Raw genomic sequence first — 14,900 nt, forward strand, 5'->3', positions numbered from 1 at the left:
CTACTAACTTGTAAATATGTAAAGTACGGAATATCAGAATCATTTAATGATAAAAAATATCAACTCTCTACAGTATATACAGTGTGTATGTATATATATATATATATATATAATATATATACACATACTGCGATGAGTTGGCGACTTCTCCAGGGTGTACCCCGCCTTCCGCCCAATTGTAGCTGAGATAGGCGCCAGCGCCCCCCGCGACCCCAAAAGTTAATAAGCGGTAGAAAATGGATATATATTTTTTATTTTTATTTTTATTTTTATTTTTTTTTCTTATATATATATACATGGTTGCATAGAAGCTCCACAACGGTGACAAAGGCGGAAGAAGGCTGCAGCAAAGATGGGTCCCCAATTGTCTTGGTCTCCATGCCGTTGGACCCTGGCCTTCTCTTTGCCAAGGACAGTGTGGTACAACAATGTCCCCACAAAGAAGGTAAAAAACCATTTAAATATTCTTGATTGCGGGAAATACCGCTGAAAGGAAGACATGAAACGGCTACATGAAAATACCAAAAAAAGAGAAAAAGACACCAAAATAGTAGCGCAAGACAAGAACTAAAACACTACACACAGGAAAACCGCAAAAACTTAAAATAAGTCATGGTGTGATGTGACAGGTGGTGACAGTACACCTACTTTGAGTCAAGAGTGATAGTGATGCATGCTTGGTTAGGGTTTAAAGTCGTATCCAACAATCGTGACAACCACTTTTTACTGTCACTTGAGTTTCGTTTTTTAATTATTTCTGTGGGTGGTGTGCCTCCGGATTTTTTTTCAACGCAAAAAAATGTTCCTTGGCTCCAAAAAGGTTGAAAAAAAACTGCTTTAGGGGCTCCACAGATTTAAAATCGACATGGATAATCATCTAAAATAGAATCAGATGCGTATCTGCATCTATTTTTCGCGCATCACAAGTTTTTACTTCTGCGATGAGGTGGCGACTTTTCCAGGGTGTTCGCCGCCTACCGCCCGATTGTAGCTGAGATAGGCACCGGCGCCCCCCCCCCCTCCCCCCAAAGGAAGTAAGCGGTATAAAATGGATGGATGGACGTTTTTAATTATAGTATTGGATCGATACTAGCTTTTGTAGTGTCGCCCAACCCTACAAAAAGCCCTCATTTAAATAGAGATAATTGTTGATAACAAAGCCCTCCCCTTGATGCACGCTCAGCAAATAGTAGGACCCCATGGGCAGGGGCGGGGGGTCCATCATACCCTATCCCTACCCCAAATGGCGTGGATGGGAGGCAGAGGGCTCCACACACACACACACACACACACACTGAGCTGGTGCCAAATGTGGTGTAACCCCCCAATAGAAGAGAGAGAGTGTGTGAGTGTGTGTGTGTGTCCTCTTGGCAGGCGGTGAGAGGAGTGAGTGTGTGAGTGTGTGTGTGTTCCATACATCATCCCAGCGAGAGAGCAGAGAGGAGGAGAGAGACAACTTCACCCTAAGCGGCGCGCACAGTCCAGCAGGAGAGCGCGCAGCGTGCACACACCCGTGGTCCGCGCTCGTCTGTGTGCGGGTTTGATTCCGAGAAGAGGAAGAGAAGCGGAAAGTTATTCCGAGTGGGGATGCATCTGTGAGCTGACTTCCACCAAAGTGTCGGGACTTCGTCAGCGGTTGCGTTCAAGTGGATGATAATATTATTCCGAAGAATATTATCACGGGGAGTGCGTGCGCACAAGGATCCGGGCTCGATTGCACGCGACCGGCAGGAGCAAACTACAGCATGATTGTGCTTTATCTCATCTTTTGCCTTATGGCCACTGGTAAGAAGAACACTTCACTTGTCCATGTGTGTGTATATGTGTGTGTGTGTGTTTGTGTGTCCATCCTCATGCATGCACAACATGTCTGCAGCAGTTTCATGTGCTTTTACTTTGGAAAGCAGGCTTGCATCAGGAGTGGGTCACTTTTTTTTAAATTATTATTAAACGCCATTAGCCATGATTCAAAGGGGTGACTCCACTCAGTGGAACTAATGACTGAAATGGGATTTGGAGATTGAACGCAGCTTTTTTGGTGACTATAAATGTGGATGCTTGAGGAAAGGAGTGTGCAAACATGGCACACCTGTCTGAACCCCCCATTGTGTTTAATAACACAATGCTTACATCATATTTGATGTATATGACTGGTAACTGACTTTTTTTAATAATTTGAAAAAAAGGCTTGCAAATAAGATGTAAACACAAAAGTATATGATTCAACGCACTTCAATACATCCATCCATCCATTTTCTACCGCTTGTCCCTTTCGGGGTCACGGGGGGCGCTGGAGCCTGTCTCAGCTGCATTCGGGCGGAAGGCGGTGTACACCCTGGACAAGTCGCTACCTCACGTAAATTACATTGGAGTCAAACAGCTTTTTTTTTTTTTTTGTCTATAGGCTGAATTCCATGTTTAACAAATGGCTGTGTTTGGTTTAAAAAAAAAAAGAAGCCATTTGTTGCCTGTACCTCTGCACCATCACCCCCTCCCTCTGCTCCACATGGTTTGGTCATTAGGGGGTGAGGAGTTGGGGTGTGTGTGTGTGTGGGGGGGGATGATGATATGCCAGCAGACCTTTGCTCTCTGACTGACGAGCAACAGCTGGATAAAAAGAGGAAAGAGACAGTAGCGCGACTGCCACTACCCTCCCCTCCACCCAATACACACACACACACACACGCACACACACTCCCAAATAATGAAAATGGTAACAGCTGCCCTAATTAGACTGTAAGACACCTTGGAGCTCTTTGCATGCACAATCACCACGACTGCAAGAATAAATCCACTAAGGAGCTCTTGTGTATGATAGAAATATTTACTGAAGTAAAAAGAGCACATGTGATGTCCTCCTGCAGCCAGCAGAGACATGCAATGTAGTCACTGTGAAAATTATAGCTTCACTTTAGTGGCTAGATTTTTTGTGGACATGTTCCATAAATATTGATGTTAAAGATTTCTTTTTTTGTGAAAATATGTTTAGAATTAAGTTGATGAATCCAGATGGATCTCTATTACAATCCCCAAAGAGTTAAGTTAATGATTACTTATATGTGTAGAAATCTTTATTTATAATTGAATCACTTGTTTATTTTTCAACAAGTTTTTAAATAATTGTATATGTTTTCTTCCAAATAGTTCAAGAAAGACCACTACAAATGAGCAATATTTTGCACTGTTATACAATTTAATAAATCAGAAACTGATGACAAAGTGCTGTATTTCACTTCTTTATCTCTTTTTTTCAACCAAAAATGCTTTGCTCTGATTAGGGGGTACTTGAATTAAAAAAAATGTTCACAGGGAGTACATCACTTAAAAAAGGTTGAGAACCACTGCACTAGGGGAACATATAAGGGTTAACGGTTAGGGTTACGAAAAGCAGTAATTCTCAAGTTATTGAGGGAAGACTCTTAGTTTGGTTGTATAATCAGGCCATGCAGAATACGGCATTAATAAGTACTTTATAATGACTAACTGACAGCCAATATATTACTAATTTTCATGTTAATAAGCAACTAATTATTGGTAAATATGTGTTCCCCATACTAAAGTTTTGCTATTTAATTTTTTTTTTTGTTGCATACATCCTTAATGTCCCCTCACAGGCTTCATAAAGTGTGTGCATGTACACATCCAGGGTGTTTGGACTTTGAATGCACCACAATATTATGCACATGATCACACAGCGGGTGTGCATGTCCCCTTTTGGTGCCCCGAGGAATCGGTTGAGTATTCCCACTAATCGTCTTCTGCTTCAGGACGCTTGTGTGTGTGTGTCTTCAAAGGCTGAATGCAAAAATTACAAGTTAAGTTGTGTCTTCACTCCACCTTCCTTCTTTTTTTGTGATATGTTTATTCCCACGGGTCACAGGGGACACGGGGAGTGCCTCTGCTTAATGAGCCCCAGGCAGCCGTTAAGACCCTCACCGTTGGTTAAAAAGGTTGTCGCGGAATATGGGAGAAGCTTTTTTTTTTCTTTTTTTAAACCCAGCATCAGCTCTCTTCTTCCCCATTACTGGAGATTTGTCTCATCCTGGTGCGGCGCCGGCATGTTTGTGGAGCCCGTGACAGTGTGTCCCCCCACAGGGCTGCTTTAAATAAAATAAAAAAAGTGCATATTTCATGAGCTATGGTTCTTTGAATTCTGTTAGATGGGAGGAGGTGGGGGTCATAGCGTGTGGAGGACAGCTTCTTGCAGAGATGAAGCTTAGATGTGTCACCGGTGTCCTAATGATTGCAAGCGGCAGGAAAACACTGGGGGATGAGCATCGTTAACCTTTTCCTCCTCTTGTCGAACACTATCGCACATATTTCCCTCAGCTTCTTCGTTTACCCACCCCTCATATTAATTGGATTCCCTCCGACCGGCCCCGCAGAGACGGATGTGGCTTAGTGGTAGAAAGTTTGTTGGCAGGGATGAGCGGCGTCGGACACGAGTTGCACAACAGTGCCGATGCAGCAGAATGTGGTCTCGGAGAGGAGCGTCCTGCATTATTTAAGAGACACGGTCATGGCGAAGATGCATTTTAGCTTACTTTGACTTCCTGTCTATCGCTGTTGGTTTTGCTGCTGCAGGGTGAGTGAGAGTGAATAGGCGGACACAAATAATCAGGCACTTGATGATTCCATGAATCCATCGCACCTTTTTGTGAGTTTACAATGTCAACATGTCACTGGACTTTTCCAATCTTTTCTATTTGAGAGGAATTTAAGAAGCCTGACCTCAACTCCATCATCCAGAACAGAGAGAAGACAGGCCTGTGATCACTGACCTCTGACCTCACTAATGCTTTTTTTTTTAAGACTACTAGAGACACTAAAATCTTATTGAAATTCTTCCCAGTGAGTTGTTGCAAAGTAGGGAACCAACCAATGTTTACTTTTCCCCACATTAATTTAGCCATACGGTAAACACGAATGCTTGATTTAATTCATTAGAATAAGTAGTGTAAACTTAAGAAGTTATTAAAAGTTGTACTTACTTAAAAACTGTTGAGTGTGAGTAACATTTTCATCTTTTTTAAGTTTATTAAACTTGTTATTTTTACCTAATATTAACTTGTTTGCAGATTATGTAACTGCTACTTCAAATAATTACCTCACAGATACTTAAAACACAGTGGATTATACATAATTTTGTCTCATTTTGAAAGAACAAATCAATACATCAAATCAAGAATAAATGAATAATGAATCAATCGCATTATAGATTTGTATTGTTATTATATCTGTGTGTGTATATGTATATATAAATTATTACATGAACGTGCATGTACACACACACACACACAGAGGAAGGGCTTTTATTTTTTAGCTTTTGTGTGCACTTCCTCTTCAGCCAGCAGACACGAGGAGTAACATTTTTGAGTTGGCTTAATTGGTAAGTGTAGTTCAATTATAATTTTAAAGTACATTTAACATAAACTCCCAATATTTATGATCTGATATACTCAAATAATTGAGTTTATGAACTCAAAAAATATGTAGCAACCTATTGCCTCATTTTTTTTGAGTTCTGCTTACTTATTCGGGTTTACTGGCAGGCCATTTTATTAACTCTACTACAAAGAGAACAAGGCTTGGGTTATATTGTGGCTGCTCAGCTTTGCTTGTGGAAAAAAAGTATTTATTGGAGCAACAGTCAAAACTATACATCCATCCATCCATTTTCTACCGCTTATTCCCTTTGGGGTCGCTGGTGCCTATCTCAGCTACAATCGGGCGGAAGGCGGCATACACCCTGGACAAGTCGCCACCTCATCGCAGGGCCCATCCAAAACTAATGATGGGTAAATGATGCCTCAGTGAGTGTATGGCACACTCCTTACTTCTATTGACACTGTGCTGATACTGTGTTGGTGTTTCATAATGCTCATTCGCTATCTGATGGATTAAAAATGTCACAAACTTTGACCTGCAAATAAAATTAATACTATGAAAATATATATTTGTATATATTTTTTAACAAATAGCTGCTCAGAAAGGAAAATGACACCTGTGACTCTGGTCATTAAGCCAAACAATAAACAAGAAAAGAGGAACTTTTACCTTATTTGGTGCAAAAAGATTCACATGATCACACACTTTACAGAATTTGACCTTTTTCTTAATTCAATTCATGATGGCGACATAATCTGATGTTAAACGCGACAACACCTCTCTTACGACTTTTTTTAGTACTAGTTATCACTTTTGAGCGTCAAGTAAATACTCAATAACTTTGTTATGGCGTGGCGCGGTTGGGAGAGTGGCCGTGCACAACCCGAGGGTCCCTGGTTCAATCCCCACCTAGTACCAACCTCGTCACGTCCGTTGTGTCCTGAGCAAGACACTTCACCCTTGCTCCTGATGGGTGCTGGTTAGTGCCTTGCATGGCAGCTCCCTCCATCAGTGTGTGAATTTGTGTGTGAATGGGTGAATGTGGAAGTAGTGTCAAAGCGCTTTGAGTATCTTCAAGGTAGAAAAGCGCAGTACAAGTACAACCCATTTACCATTAATGACTGGCATCTATTAGAGTAGAGGCCACAAGAGGAGGGAATACAGTACACTGCTCACTAATTGGCACCCGTTACCTCTAAAAACTCATTTAATGCATGTGGCACACGTAAAAAAAAAATGAACGAATGACCAAGCCGTTAAACAATAGCCTACCGCTGAAGACTCCATGAACACATCTCCCGTCCAAAGGCAAAACCTAGTAACTCACTTCTAGCTGATTTTGAGAAAACAAAGGAAAACCAATCTATCTTGATGCTGTCTTACAAAGATCTACAAAGTCATCAAACGTATAGATGTTTTCTTGAGCTTTCATTTTCTTGCCGATTGAGCCATGGATTGAATCTGCTCTCATGAACGTGTGCCCTTTCTCCAGATATTTTATTACAATCTCGGGTGGGCCCCATTCTACGTTTGCACATTGGGCAAGAGCCGTGTACAGCGTCCAGTTTTTATTTTGACCTCCACAGTTATCTGCCCAAAAGAGTATGCAAGGGGAAGAATCAAGAATAATACATTTAATGAAGGTGCTTGCAACGTCCTGGGCCAATCTTCCAAATATCCCCTCGTGCCATAATATCACATAATCAGATTGACCGTAGGCCCCCATTCGTGCAAATGTCTCATTAAAGACAATAAGGCGACTGACAAAGAAGCTCCGATTGGTCCCTTGAGATACTAGGTTTTTCTGTTGTATCTACGTGGTTATGTGGTAGTTGCTAGGTCCTGCCATGCGCGTAACAGCTTACTTACGGAACAAATTACAATATCGCATACACTAATGTAAAGCATATCACCTAGGAACTCCAAAATTATTATCAACTGAGTTTTGACCAAAATTGAGTTACTGGGTTTTGCCTTTGGACGGGAGACATTGCATTGTGGGCCTTCCCAAGCAGCCCCTACACGTGTGCAAAGGAGAAAGGAAACAATGGCACTTAATAACATCGCATGCCTCTAATCAGCTTTGCCAAGCGGGTAAACACCAATAAAGAACTTGGCAGCGTGTCCTCATGCATTCTTATCATCTGTTCGCAAATTAGCCGGCGATTTGCTGTCGCCGTGACCCGACACAGGAAGCCAGGTAGCAAACTGTTGACGGCCTCCCACGTCTCTCTTTTGTCTTGACTTTCTCCGACATGTGCACATCCTCACCTTGTCTCCCTCCGGGCTCAGTCGGAGCATCCGTGCTCGGAAATGACAAAGGAAGAGGACAATGGAGGTGGCGCCGTGTCAGCTTCCTGTCTTCTGCCTGGAGACATTTTCCCCGGCGATTGCACCACAGGCTGGGTCGTCAACACAAACGTGTTTACTCCTCCGTTCCCCTTTGCAAACACTGTAAAGGGAAGAAGGAGAAGGGGGGAATTATTCTTCGCACGTCATTAAAACAGCACCTCAAGGGACCTACTCACGTTTGTACAGTAGGAGATATTTTAGGAGTTGGGTTGCGTTTACCCCGCCTTTCCCTCACACACAATGAATGTGGAAGCAAAACATACCTTCCAACTCTTAAGTACGGTCGTGTGATATACGATGTAAATTATAAAAATGTGTCCGATTATAGAGATTTCAACACTATTATTATATGGTGATAATAAATAAATCAATCAATCAATGTTTTTTTATATAGCCCTAAATCACAAGTGTCTCAAAGGGCTGCTCAAACCACAACAACATCCTCGGTTCAGAGCCCACATAAGGGCAAGGAAAAACTCACAACCCAGTGGGACGTCAATGAGAATGACTATGATAAAACCTTGGAGAGGACCGCAGATGTGAGCACTGAGGCATGGAGACTCTTTCTGCAAACATTTGTGAAAAAATAGGCCAATCTCAACTGTCATAGGATGCCACCTGCGCAACAATTCCAGTCGTGAAATTTCCTCGCTCCAAAATATTCCAAAGTCAACTGTCGGCTTTATTATAAGAAAATGGAAGAGTTTGGGAACAACAGCAACTCAGTCACAAAGTAAACTCACAGAGAGGGGTCGGTGGATGCTGAAGCACAATCAGTTGCTACAGAGCTCCAAACTTTATGTTATCTTTCAAATAGCCCACGTACAGTACGCAGAGAGCTTCATGGAATGGGTTTCCACGGCCAAGCAGCTGCATACATCACCAAATCCAATGCAAAACATGGGATGCAGTGGTGTGAAGCCCGTCGCCACTGGACTTTAGAGCAGTGGAGACGTGTTCTCTGGAGTGATGAATCACGCTTTTCCATCTGGTAATCTGATGGACCACTCTGGAAATTTGGTGGAGGAGGAATTATGGTATGGGATGGTTTTTCCACAGTTGGGCTTGGTTATAGCTGTAATAGCTGCAAAAGGTGGACAGACATATTGAACCCTGCGGGTTGGGAATGGGATGACACTTTAAGTTCATATGTGAGTCAAGGCAGGTGGCCAAATACTTTTGGCAATATATTGTATAGTATTGTTATCGCAGGAGGCTACAATATACATCACGATATAGATTTTAGGCCATATTGCCTATTTCTACTCACAAGACAAGAAGTCATTGCAGCGACACACACACACACACACACACACACACACAGAAAGTAAATTGAAATGTGTCTTGTGCAGCACAGCAATGTGTTCTTTAACCTTGTATCAGCCAAAGCTGAGTATTCTGGAGAAAAGCATCTTAAGTAGGCATACACCTTTTGCACAAAGAAAGGGAGACATTCGGGTCTTGTCTCCAAGCAGTAGAACATCTAAGATGTTCTCTGCAGGACGCTCTGGGCTGATGACATATGCTCATTCTCCACAAATGACTCACCGTGTGCTCACAGAGGTAACACGCGTGGACACATTGTCGGGGGAGGGGGTTTGCGGGGTCAAGGGCGCACACAGGATGATAAGTTGACCTGAGTGTGTGAGGTATCTTTAGGGCTTTGTGCCCTTTCTGGAACCATTATTCAAAGTCCAATTGTCTCAATAATGATGTTGGCTCAGGGTTGAGGACAGAGTCAAACAACTTGCACCGAGCCTAGTCTATAAAATCCGCTACACCTCCCTGATACCGAAGTACATGTCAAACTACTTCCTTAACGTAAATAACCTCCATAACCACAACACCAGGGGGAGCTCCACAAACCACGTTAAACCCAGATTCCGATCTAACAACAGTCTTAACTCATTCTCTTTCTATGCCAAATCAATGTGGAATGCACTCCCAACAGGTGTAAAAGTAAGTGCATCTCTGTCCTCCTTCAAAAGCACACTAAAACAACACCTCCTGGCAACTTCAACCCTTTACTAATACCCTCCTCCATTCACATACCATCTCCCTGGATTGTCAATAACCTAATGTAAATAATCAAATGTATTTCTAATGTATATACTTTTTCTTATGCTATCTGAACTCACTATGTTCTCTGCTGGCTGTACATATCTTACTAAGTAAGACCTACACTGTTTCAATGTCCATTTCTCTGTAAATAATTCAATGTACATACTCTGATGATTAACTTGTGTGATGACTGTATTATGTTGATAGTATATATTTGTACCATGAATTGATTAACGTGGACCCCAACTTAAACAAGTTGAAAATGTATTCTGGTGTTACCATTTAGTGGTCAATTGTACGGAATTTGTACTGAACTGTGCAATCTACTAATAAAAGTTTCAATCAATCAATCAATCAAAGCCACGGAGCAGAACATGTCATCGTCATAAACTAGAGGTGGGATTTAGCACTGTTGTTGATCATGGCAACATCATTTCATGTTCACCCATAAAAATGTTCACGAAATGTGTCTGACGTCTCCATGAAACAGTTTGACGGGGCGTCCACGTGCACGTGCAAATAGTTCACATTTTAGGAGGCGTCTGAAGCTGAAGGAAGCGCATCAGATTGTTCTGGCTCTCTTATGGCGTTCTCACACTCACCGCACCATTCACCCTCCCTCTGCTGGCGTGCGCTCACACGTTCGCCCCGTTTGCTGAGGTCATCACTTCTACGCTATTCCCTGACTCAGAGGATTATTATCGTTATGATTATTTATGTTGTGCAAGAGGGAGGCTATCATGAAACCCTTAAATTAAATGGCATGTCTTTATACGCACACCAACATACTGGTCAGCGTTTGAATTTGACAATAGGAGAAAATACAAACATTTTTCAAAGAAGTATGTACACAAATGATTGACCTTTGGATTATTTTGAGTCTTTGTGTTGTATTTCTATTGAAAAAAAACGTGTCTGTTATTATGAATTATTCTACAACTTGGCTCCATATATGCTGCAAGAATGTTCAAACCCTCAATGTCCCACATGAGTGCAATTAAACTGTGGGGTTGGGTTGCTGGATCACGATGTGGTCGATAATTCGACAATCACATGAAAAAGATGCAAATGTCATGAAATTACCAAAAATATTGAAGTTAAAAGGAAAAAGGCATGTGAAAACTTCAATTTTATGAGGGAAAATATGGAATTTTACAACAAAACCTTTAATTTTTACAAGAAAATATTTGTTTTATTTTATGAGGAAAAAAAAATATTCTAAATTAAAAATAATTTTATTTGGCCCAAAAATCAAAGACAAAAATAAAGTAATGATAGGAAGGAAGATAGAAAGAGGTACAAGAAGGATCAAGTGCTAATGGGGAAGAAAAGAAAAGAATAACAATTATTCGGGAAAAGATCAAACTTTTTTAGTAAAATGAGGTTAAGTACATAAAACATACAGGATTGTGAGAAAAATAGATACTGATGTATCATTAATGTCATAATATTACAAGAGCGAAGAGGAAAAAGAAAAAAAAAGTTTTGACTTTTGAGGAAAAGTTAAAGTACCAATGATCGTCACAAACACACTAGGTGGCAAAATTATTCTCTGCATTTGACCCATCACCCTTGATCACCCCCTGGGAGGCGAGGGGAGCAGTGGGCAGCAGCGGTGGCCGCGCCCGGGAATCATTTTTGGTGATTTAACCCCCAATTCCAACCCCTGATGCTGAGTGCCAAGCAGGGAGGTAATGGGTCCCATTTTTATAGTCTTTGGTATGACTCGGCTGGGGTTTGAACTCACAACTTACCGATCTCAGGGCGGACACTCTAACCACTGGGCCACTGAGTAGGTTAATTCGAAAATTTAGTTGATTAGAACATTTCTAATTTTATGTGAAAAAAATATAAGAGATATATGTTTGTATGTATGTATGTGTGTATGTACAGTATTTTTTTAGGTGTGTGGACGGGAAAGCCGGAACCTTTCATTGAACTGTGCAACATTACCTCCTCTTTTTTTTAACAACACCATCAAGTTATTAATTTACGCATGTGCACCTTACAACACGCATGACTAACTAAATAAACTGCTAAGAGTAACATTTAACGCCTTGACTCATGTGATTAATCATAAAACAATTTTGGCAATAATCATACTGTATACATCAAATTATTGTTTTAATTGGTTTTACTCTGGGCTTCACGGTGGCAGAGGGGTTAGCGCGTCTGCCTCACAATACAAAGGTCCTGCAGTCCTGGGTTCAAATCCAGGCTCGGGATCTTTCTGTGTGGAGTTTGCATGTTCTCCCCGTGAATGCGTGGGTTCCCTCCGGGTACTCCGGCTTCCTCCCACTTCCAAAGACATGCACTTGGGGATAGGTTGATTGGCAACACTAAATTGGCTTTAGTGTGTGAATGTGAGTGTGAATGTTGTCTGTCTATCTGTGTTGGCCCTGCGATGAGGTGGCGACTTGTCCAAGGTGTACCCCGCCTTCCGCCCGATTGTAGCTGAGATAGGCTGACGTTAGGCGCCAGTGCCCCCCGCGAGCCCAAAAAGGGAATAAGCGGTAGAAAATGGATGGATGGATGGTTTTACCCTTTAACATAATTTTTAATCATATTTATTTTTATATTGTTTTTATATTGGTTTTATTTTTTATTCAGTCATTGGTGGGGCTAAGGATGATATTTGAATATTGTTTTTAATATTGTTGTGCAGAACTTTGGAAACATTTATGTTGTTTAAATGTGCTGTACAAAAAAAGTGGATTGGGTTGGATTGGATGAACTCAATTTAATTGAATAATTGAATTTGATCACGCTTCTTCCTTCACCTTAACTGCGGATGGTTACCTGAAAGATGATGCTTTGTAGCAAATGCAAATGTGAGATGAGTGAGGAGTCCCTGAGTGGTGTGCTCTGACACATTTCACTTCAAAATAAAACCCAAGGGCACTGGATGTGAAACTTGCATTGAGCACAGTCTACCAAGTCAAATGTCTGGTTTCATTAAACATACTTAACAGATAAATCTGATTCTATTAGCGAGTTTTGAACAAATACATGACATGCATTAAAGTGAATAATGTTCCAGTATGACATCCTGAGCCCTGCGATGAGGTGGCGACTTGTCCAGGGTGTACCCCGCCTACCGCCCGAATGCAGCTGAGCTAGGATGATGTACTTACATCATGTGGTTTATTTTGGTCATATGTAGAATCATCTGCAAAGATACGAAGAATTGCTATTGCGACATCTAGTGGACACATTTAAAACAGCAGTTTCTTTCATTCAAAAATGTCGACTCATTTTTATACTTAGCAAACTCATCATGCGGGCTGGATCAAACCTGATCAGGCCCGCGGGCCGTACGTTTGACACCCCTGCTCTCCACAATAAAACCCTTGTCTTGCTTTGTGGTTGAGGTGTCTTTTTTGTTTACATTTGTTTCCCTGCCCGGCAACTCGCCCCGGGAGGTCCGAGAGAGATGGTAGCCAATTTGCCATCAACTGAGGGGTGTCAATCAAAGCGTATCGATCGGGCTTTAAACTGCAACCCCCCCAATGGCGAAACATGTTAATGTTATTGAGCTGTGCAGAAAGACCAGGAAACGGCGGCGCATGTGGGTGGCGGTAGAAGGAGTAGGAGGGAGAGGTGGGTCTCCTTCTCTCCCTCCATCACTCTCCCCATCTGTTTGGCCAAAGAATGCAACGTGCAAAGCGCCATGGGCTCAGCATGGGAATAGGAAGGTTGCAGGTGGGGAGGGGAGGGGTCAAAGGGATTTACTGCCAGGAGCTGAACATTTCAGGTAATGGATATGCTTGAATTGCTGCTAAGCAAACCTGCTGCTTTTCTTTCTCTCCAGCTTGGCTGGGGTAAAAGACAACAAGGGTGTAACTTACTGCATGCTTTCAAGGGGGTTCATGGAAATATGGTATGGGCCAAACTAGGGTTGTACGGTATACCTGTATTAGTATCGTACCGCAATACCGATGAATCATTTTCAGTACTATACCGTCTCTGAAACTTACTAATCTCACGCCGGCGTCAAAGTCACATTGTGACGTTGCTGGTTTACGAGCAGAGGAGCATGTTCGGCAGCGCACAATCACTGAGTACTTACAAGACAGAAAAGGGAGAACGGAAACATTTTGGCTTAAAAACTAACGATAAAGGTGACATTATAACACGGAAACGCCCTCAAGAAGAGGTGCTTTAAGACATAGCTAGCCAGCTAGCGGCTAGCGTCCATCCACTGTCGGCAGTGTTTTAGCGACTTCTAAATCCCTAATCCTCGCCTCCATGGTGACAAATAAAGTAAGTTTCTTACAAGTATCATCCCTGCAGGACGAGGAATAGCTAAACATGCTTCACTACACACCATAGCTCACCGGCATCAAAATGTAAAGAAACGGCATTGGTGGATCTACACCTAACATCCACTGTAATGATATCAAGTGTAGACATGTATCTAGTCGATACCATGTGTTATACTTTTACAGCGCTTTTCTACCTTCAAGGTATTTAAAGCGCTTTGTCACTATTTACACATTCACCCATTCACACACACATTCACACACTGATGGTGGGAGCTGCCATGCGAGTCGCTAACCACGACCCATGATTATTACTAAGATTACGTCGATATTTTTTGACATCACAACATCTTCTTTCATTTTTTTAAAATGTATATGTTTATAAACTCAGGAAATATGTCCCTGGACACATGAGGACTTTGAATATGACCAATGTATGATCCTGTAACTACTTGGTATCGGATTGATACCCACATTTGTGGTATCATCTAAAACTAATGTTAAGTATCAAACAACAGAAGAGTAAGTGACTATTACATTTTAACAGAAGTGTATATAGGACATGTTAAAAGAGAAAGTAAGCAGATATTAACAGTAAATGAACAAGTAGATTAATAATTTATTTTCTAGCATTTGTCATTAATAATGTTGACAAAATAATAGAATGATAAATGACACAATATGTTACTGCCTATGTCAGCAGACTAAATTAGGAGCCTTTGTTTGTTTACTTATTACTAAAAGACAAGTTCTCTAGTATGTTCACTATTTTATTTAAGGACTTAACTGCAATAAGAAACATATAATTAATGTACAAACCCCGTTTCCATATAAGTT

At 41.5% G+C, this 14,900-nt stretch overlaps 1 protein-coding gene across 2 annotated transcripts in view; it reads left to right on the forward strand.

The window, feature by feature from the left end:
* The first annotated feature begins 1,250 nt into the window (after positions 1-1,250).
* The window catches only part of kirrel3l (kirre like nephrin family adhesion molecule 3, like), a 110,812-nt gene continuing 97,162 nt past the window's right edge, over positions 1,251-14,900 (forward strand). For both annotated transcript variants that reach the window (XM_061915999.1, XM_061916000.1), the window contains exon 1: positions 1,251-1,785. In XM_061915999.1, the coding sequence (XP_061771983.1) occupies positions 1,746-1,785 (40 nt within the window). In that variant the 5' untranslated portion in view covers positions 1,251-1,745. The remainder of the gene's footprint in view (positions 1,786-14,900) is intronic.

The sequence above is a fragment of the Nerophis ophidion genome, linkage group LG11 (genome assembly GCF_033978795.1).
Source record: "Nerophis ophidion isolate RoL-2023_Sa linkage group LG11, RoL_Noph_v1.0, whole genome shotgun sequence".
NCBI lineage: Eukaryota > Metazoa > Chordata > Actinopteri > Syngnathiformes > Syngnathidae > Nerophis > Nerophis ophidion.